At 37.6% G+C, this 8,310-nt stretch overlaps 2 protein-coding genes across 2 annotated transcripts; both read left to right on the top strand.

The window, feature by feature from the left end:
* The first annotated feature begins 2,592 nt into the window (after positions 1-2,592).
* LOC109150716 lies at positions 2,593-3,429 on the top strand. The gene is made up of 2 exons (XM_019298699.1): positions 2,593-3,060; positions 3,351-3,429. The coding sequence occupies exons 1-2, from the start codon at positions 2,658-2,660 to the stop codon at positions 3,383-3,385; spliced, it is 438 nt and encodes a 145-aa protein (XP_019154244.1). The 5' UTR covers positions 2,593-2,657; the 3' UTR covers positions 3,386-3,429.
* Positions 3,430-5,404: 1,975 nt separating this feature from the next.
* LOC109150820 (uncharacterized mitochondrial protein AtMg00810-like) lies at positions 5,405-6,280 on the top strand. Its single transcript, XM_019298796.1, has one exon. The coding sequence runs from the start codon at positions 5,405-5,407 to the stop codon at positions 6,278-6,280; it is 876 nt and encodes a 291-aa protein (XP_019154341.1).
* The last annotated feature ends 2,030 nt before the right edge of the window (positions 6,281-8,310 follow it).

Below are 8,310 nucleotides of genomic sequence, written 5' to 3'. Positions count from 1 at the left end.
TGGTCCTCCATCTATTTGACCGTTTGTTGACCGCAATCTTTGAGGATATATATGTAGTTTCACGTGCAAAGCTCAAGAGAACGCTCTTGGAGGTGACATCGTTGTTTCTGAGGGGGAAGTGCTTCTCCGCTTACTGCTTGGGGATCACGACCCGGTTCAGCTTAGAGAACGCTCTTGGAGGTGACAGCGCCATTTCGGAGGGGGGGAAGTGTTTCTCCGCTTGTTGCTTGGGGATCCCGAACCGGTTCAGCTTGCCTACATCGCTTGGAGTCACGGCTTTCTCGAAGAGCCACTTCAGGGACTTCGGCGATCTATCTATCAAAAGCTATAATCTCTCCGGCATGGGGTGCAGCGCCTGTAGTGGATTCAAATGTAACAGTGTGGTCTAGTAATACAACAGAAACCTTAAAAAACTGATGATGGACCATGAAAATACATATATATCCTGAAAAAGCGCAGTCAACAAACGGTCAAATAGACAAAGGACCAAATTGTGTTAAAATTGCAAAGTTAAGGGTTTAATTGGTTGAAATTAAAAGTCGGGGACCAATTTGTGAATTTAGCTATAGTCGAGAGACCATTTTGTGTATTTACTCTTTTAACAATGACAGTATGAGAATTATACCTAAAATGAATAGATCCCTTGTGCATACTGACATTTGGCTCTAAGTCATTAGGTCACTGTAATTTACATCCTCTCAAATATTCTGTTGAACCAGAGTGTGGGGCCCTAAGGGTTGGGAATTTAACCTATTGGGAGAAGAAACTGAGAGCTTGTAAGTGGTATTTTTAATCATAAAATGACCTACAGGTTGGTTAATCTTCTTATATGTTGAATTTTAGCATTGCTAATAGACTGCAAAATAGTACTCCCTCCATCTCATTTTATGTATCTGGTTTGGTTAACGAGGTTTGACTGAAGTTATCTCTAATTTTATTTTTCATAATATTAAGTATAGAATTAGTATCTAAAATTTATATATTTAAAAATTACAAAAAAAAAAAATACTATTAAACACAAAAAATTAAATTTAAAAATTATAAGAAAATGTAAATAGAAATAAGTCAAAAAAGAAAGAATTGATTTGACCCCTAAATAGTAAATAAGACTGATAAAATGGAACACATGGATTAAAACATTTTCTCACAATGATCCCTATGTAAGAAGAATCCATCTTGTTCTGCACCAATCCATTAAAGAGGTTTAAACAATCAATTCGGACCACAATCTTAGAGTGCTACTCATTTTCAATCACGATAACGTTTTGCTACAAGTTGTTGTAAAAATTGACATCAAATTTGGAATCAAATATTTAGCAACTATGACTTTAATTATATGTTGGCCCTGTTTAGTAAATGGCTGTTAGCTGATAGCGATTAGCTGATTGTGTTAATTAGAGGGTATAACTAGTTGATAACATTAGTTGTTGTAGAAAAGTGTTTGGTAAATTAGCTGTTAGTTGATAGCGATTTGATATAATTTCTTTTCTGAAAAAGCTAATTGAAAAAGTTGTTTGGAATAACTTTTTAAATTTTAGCATTTTAGAGTTGCAAAAAGCTAATTAACCAAGCACTTATATTGATATTTTAATTAAATCAAACAACTAATATTGGTCAAATAAATCAAAATTGGCCTATAGGCCAATTTTTTATCAAACAGGGCCGTTATCTTTTTTTTTTTTTTTTTTATATTGAGATTTAACATTCTTTTAAATTAGAAAGGTGTTGAGATATTTGATGATATTAATCATCTAATTTAATTTTCATGTGTCTCTTGGATTTCCCATGTGTCTCTTGGGTTTCCATGTGTCTCTTTGTTTTCTTTGTATTCATTCTTCATCATCTTGTTGGCACTATAAAAAGAGTGCTTGTATTGAGGTTTAGACACAAGAGACAATATATAATCAATTCTCCATTTTCTTCTTATTTGTATTCTACATGGTATCAGTCGCTAAGGTTTATACATGCGTATAAACTCATCCATGGCCGACGACAACCAGCCGTTAGCGCAGCCTCCCCAACCTCAACCCAAAATTGAACCAAACTCTTCCTTTTACCTTGGTCCTCAAGATCGACCGGGTGATTTCATAACCCCGACACGTTTGACCGGAAACAACTATGATGATTGGGCTGCTGACATACAAACGGCGTTGGAGGCACGACGAAAATTTGATTTCCTTAATGGAACGATCACTGGACCGACTCCACCTTGTTCTCAGTCGGATTGGACCACAATCAACGCTATGCTTATTTCTTGGCTAATGAACACCATTAATCCTGAGGTAAAACGCTCTCTTGCTAAATACAGGGATGCCAAAAAGTTATGGGATACTCTTGAGAAAAGATTTGCAGTGACTAATGGGCCACGCATTCAACAATTAAAATCATCTATTGTTAAATGTGAGCAGTCTAAGAATATGTCTGTGTCCACATATTTTGGCCAGTTGTCAGCACTAATGGAAGAATTACATACCCATGAGCGTATTATTAAATGTTCCTGTTGTGTCTCTTGTACCGCCGGCAGTGAACATGAGGCACGACGAGAAAATAGCAAGCTACATCAATTTTTAATGGGTCTTTGTTCAGAGTATTATGCACAAGTTCGCACTAATATTCTGTCCATAGATCCATTACCATCACTTGACCGTGCTTATCAAATGGTCCTTCAAGAAGAGACAATTCGCTCAACTAAAGTCCCCGAAGACAAGTCACCAGAAGTTATGAGTTTTGCTGTCAATACCGGTTCTGGCAAGGGTCATGGTCGCTTTGATAAACCAGACAAATCTCATCTCTCTTGTACTCACTGCAAGAAATCTGGCCATGACGTATCTCAATGCTTCGAAATACATGGCTATCCAGATTGGTATGAGAATCGTGGCAACAACGCGCGTGGAGAACGCGGTGGACGGGGTAGAGGTGTTCCCCGTGCCAATGCCACTTTAACCAAAAAGCCCACTGACAGCTGTGGAGTTCCCTCATCTCATTTATTCTCACCGGACCAATGGAAGGCATTAACAGGGCTAATTAGTGGTACAAAGGTTTCTGATGATCAATTGACTGGTAAATTTGATGCACGATTGTGGATAATTGACACAGGGGCCTCTCGTCACGTTACTGGTGATTCCACTCGGATGACTTATGCAAAAGATATATTTCACTGCCCTGTTGGTTTACCTAACGGAAAAACAGTGGTTGCAACTCAAGAAGGCTCAGTTCGATTAACAGACAAAATTATTCTTCATCATGTTCTTTATGTTCCATCTTTAAGTTGCAATCTTATTTCTGTTTCTCAGTTAAATGATGATATGCAGAGCAGTGTTCTCTTTAACTCTCATATGTGTGCTATACAGGACTAATCGAGGGAGCTGATTGGAACGGGTGTTAGACAGGATGGACTTTACTACTTCAAGGGAACCGAATCAGTGCAACATCTTACAGTAAATGGTGTGACCACTTCAATCAATCTTTGGCATCAACAAATGGGTCATCCATCTGAAAAAGTGGTAAAGCTACTTCCCTCTGTTGAAACTGTGGGAAGTTTTAATAAAGCTTGTGAGGTTTGCTTTCATGCTAAGCAACCTAGAGAAAAGTTTCATTTGAGTAATAGCAGAGCATCTCGAATATTTGAGAAAATACATTGTGATTTGTGGGGTCCTTACAAACATCAATCCTCTTGTGGTGCGCGTTATTTCTTGACTATAATAGATGATTATTCGCGAGCAGTTTGGATTTATTTGATGGTTGATAAAACTGAGGTTCTCAAAATGTTTTTGTCTTTTGTCGCTATGATTGATAGACAATTCTCCCAATCAATCAAAGTCGTTCAGAGTGACAACGATACTGAATTCCATTGCTTGCGTGATTTTTTTTCTGCCACTGGAATTATATTTCAAACTTTTTGTGTGGGAACTCCTCAAAGAAATGGTAGGGTTGAGCGAAAACATAAACATATTCTCAATGTAGCGAGAGCTTTGCGATTTCAAGCTAGTTTGTCAATTTATTTTTGGGGAGAATGTGTTCTTGCGGCCGCACATCTGATCAATCGGACACCAACACCATTGCTTGATAACAAAAGTTCCTATGAACTTCTCTTTGGTAATCCTCCATCTTACAACACAATTCGTGTTTTTGGATGTCTATGCTTTGCTCACAATCAAAAAACAAAAGGCGATAAATTTGCTAGTAAGAGTCGAAAGTGCATCTTTATGGAATATCCGTTTGGGAAAAAGGGTTGGAAGTTGTATGATCTTGAAACCAAAGAATTTTTTGTTTCCCGCGATGTGAAATTTTTTGAGGATGTTTTTCCCTTTCCCCTCGCGGATACGACTACCATTCCTCATGAAGAATTTGTTCATGAAGATTTTTCTACAATCATTGATGAGGAGGAACCCAGCTCCACAAACGAGTCAAACCTTCAACCTGAGCCAAGCTTTACACCCGAGCCAACCTCTCAACCTGAGTCAGACTCCACACCCGAGTTCAGCTCACAGCCTGAACAACACACTAGTAATCTTGTTCCGAATAACCAAGATCAGAATGTTGAGATGGGTTGGGGTATGAGAAATAAAGTTCCTTCAGTGTGGATGCGAGACTATGTTATTAATTCTACTGTTGTTAAAAGTCCATCCTCCGTCACACCGTCTCCACAGTCTCCCTCAGGTACTCCTTATCCTTTAGCACATTACATTAATTGTGACAATTTTTCTCTGCCATACAGAACTTTTATGGCAGCAATTCTTTCTGAAAAAGAACCAAAATCTTTTAAAGAGGCGATGACACATAGCGGCTGGAAAGAATCTATGACAAATGAAATTCGGGCCCTCGAAGACAATCAAACTTGGACTCTTGAACATCTCCCACCTGGGAAAAAGGCTCTTGGGAGTCATTGGGTGTATCGAATCAAATATAATTCAAATGGGTCGATTGAAAAACTCAAATCAAGATTAGTGGCTCTTGGTAATCATCAGGAAGAAGGCATCGATTACACTGAAACTTTTGCTCCTGTTGCCAAAATGACTACTGTTCGTGCACTTCTTGCCATTGCAGCCTCTAAAAATTGGGAACTGCATCAGATGGATGTGCATAATGCTTTTCTGCACGGTAATCTCGATGAAGGGGTGTATATGAAGCTTCCCCCAGGCTTTGAGGCATCCAATCCTAAATTAGTGTGTCGATTGCGCAAGTCCTTGTATGGATTAAAGCAGGCACCGAGGTGCTGGTTTGCAAAACTTGTTACGGCCTTGAAAGGGTATGGTTTCTTACAATCCTATTCCGACTACTCCTTATTCACCTTTACTCGGGGTGGAATTCAGATAAATGTACTTGTTTATGTCGATGATCTCATCATTTCTGGGAATGATTCTACTGCTCTGAAGACATTTAAGGCTTATCTCAGCGATTTCATATGAAAGATCTCGACACTCTAAAGTACTTTCTTGGTATTGAGGTTGCTCGTAGCGCTTCTGGACTGTTTTTGTGTCAAAGGAAATATACCCTTGATATTATTTCTGAAGCAGGATTGTTGGGGGCCAAGCCGGTTAATGTTCCTATTGAGCAAAACCACAAACTCGGCCTAGCAAGTAGCCCAATTTTCTCTAATCCGCTAGCTTATCAGCGTCTAGTTGGAAGACTTATCTATTTGGCCGTAACTCGACCGGATCTCGCATACTCTGTTCATGTGTTGTCTCAATTCATGCAAGAACCACATGATGAGCACTTGGAGGCAGCTTTGAGAGTTGTCCGTTATTTGAAAGGTACACCGGGTCAAGGGATTCTCCTACGAGCAGACAGTGATCTAACGCTACAGGGATGGTGTGATTCGGATTGGGCCGCATGTCCTACTACTCGGCGATCGCTTATGGGTTGGTTGGTTTTTCTTGGCCATTCTCCAATCTCGTGGAAAACAAAGAAACAAACTACTATTTCTCGTTCTTCCGCAGAAGCAGAATACAGATCCATGGTAGCCGTTACTTGTGAACTCAAATGGTTAAAGGGCTTGTTGTTAAGTCTGGGGGTTCGTCATCACAAAACCATAAAGTTATTTTGTGACAGTCAATCGGCTCTTCATATTGCAAAGAATCCAGTCTTTCATGAACGCACAAAACACATTGAAGTGGATTGTCATTTTGTTCGCGATGCAATTAAAGATGGTTTGATTTTCCCTTCCTACATTCCTACCAAATCGCAATTAGCTGATATCTTCACAAAGGCTCTGGGGCAAAGGCAATTTGAATTTCTTCTTCGCAAGTTGGGCATTTCAGATCCGCATGCTCCAACTTGAGGGGGGGTGTTGAGATATTTGATGATATTAATCATCTAATTTAATTTTCATGTGTCTCTTGGATTTCCCATGTGTCTCTTGGGTTTCCCATGTGTCTCTTTGTTTTCTTTGTATTCATTCTTCATCATCTTGTTGGCACTATAAATAGAGTGCTTGTATTGAGGTTTAGACACAAGAGACAATATATAATCAATTCTCCATTTTCTTCTTATTTGTATTCTACAAAAGAAAAAAAAAAAATTGTCTTGTAAGAGATGACCGAGTGAGTAGAGCATATGACCACAAGTTTAGTTCTTATCAATAATATTTTGGTCGATCTTGATTTACACAGGAGCGCGTTAAAAGAAACTTAAAACTAGGCTTTTATATTTTATTTATTTATGGAGTACTTATTTTTATATGACTTTTAGATAATATAATTTCTTCCTCAAGAAAAATGTGCATCTTGTTAGTTCTGTGTGATGGATCTTTAACTGCCCAAACAAACAAGTCGGTATATTTTAATGATGGATGGTTGAATTTCAAATCAATCGTTATGCTATGGACCCGTGTGCATGCTGGACACAGGTAAATTCATAATGTTAGAGCTCTGTGTTCATAATTTTATAACTTACATTCATAATTCAATAACTGTACATTCATAATTCCATAACTGTACATTCATAATGGCACAAACGAATAACACCGTTAACGGTGTTAACGGCAAGACAAAATCAAAAAAAAAAATTTAACTGAAATGACATGCCGTTAACGGCGAGACAAAATCAATTTTTTTTAACTGAAATGACGCATTTTTTCTAAAAATGACGTCGTTTTAGACTCGTGTCCACAATGCATTATGGACACGAGTCCACTGCATAATTTGCGATTTCCAATCTATAAGGGCACCGTTTAATGATGGATGGTTGAATCTCAAATATATTAGGACTTGGGAGTTGGGACATCTCTAATACCAGGCGGAGAGAGAAGAATTAGAGGAAGGAAAGATGGGGGCCGAGAGATTGTGTAGGGGAGAATAAGTCGATACAATATATATATATATATATATATATATATATATATATATATATAAAATAAATAAACAACATGATTAAATGATTAGAAAAAAATCATTCTGATCGCAAATAAGTACGAAATCAAAAGATCAAATTTATTTATACAAAAATAAAAATAAAAATATAAACCCAATAGAAGAATTGAAACAAGGAAAGATTCAAGTTATGTGTAAAACACATTTTTCTTAAAATCGATTCGCTATCTTCTGAGTGTGCAAGGAGCATAGTAGCGTCAGTCTCTCATGATAAAATAGATCATGACTTAATGTTTGAGCACTCGAACAAAATAAGCCTCCAGCGAACTAGAATAAATAGAGAGCACTTCGACTTTTTTGAGAGTGTTGGCAAAATTTTAAATTTTATTAAGAAACTTTTGAGAGAGGTGGAGAGAAAAACAGCAATTTTGAAGTTCTTAAAAAACAACAATTTTGAAGTTCTTAAAGAAAACCACTAAAACCGTAAGAAGTACACCTAAAAGGTGTCGGCGCATATGAGTCAAGTCTTTTTCAAACTCATTTTGAAATTTGATTTGCATCCCCTGCGCACGAGAGAGAGACCGCACATGAGTCAAGTCTTTTTCAAACTCATTTTGAAATTTGATTTGCATCCCCTGCGCACGAGAGAGAGAGAGAGAGAGAGAGAGAGAGAGAGAGAGAGAGAGAGAGAGAGAGAGAGAGAGTCTCTAAGCTATAAAATTCAAACTCCCTCTAAAAAGGTATTGTACATATAGTGGTGCAAATCCGACCACTTCCCAAACCAATATCAGAAAAGTGCTTGTTAGAAGTCTTTCCACCTTCCTTTTCCAACTTAAATGAATTTACTTTTATAATCAATTTCTCATTCACAAATTATCTGTTGAGGGCGTACAATATATCAAAATTTCTTCGTCTCACTATGAATAACATGAATCCACTTTTTGACTCTACTCAAATTAAAAATCATCATCATATATATTTGTACAACAAAATAACCACT

This window comes from Ipomoea nil, unplaced genomic scaffold (assembly GCF_001879475.1).
Source record: "Ipomoea nil cultivar Tokyo-kokei standard unplaced genomic scaffold, Asagao_1.1 scaffold2280, whole genome shotgun sequence".
Classification (NCBI taxonomy): domain Eukaryota; kingdom Viridiplantae; phylum Streptophyta; class Magnoliopsida; order Solanales; family Convolvulaceae; genus Ipomoea; species Ipomoea nil.
The sequence above is the reverse complement of the archived record's forward strand: the minus strand, read 5'-3'. Positions and strand labels throughout refer to the sequence as shown.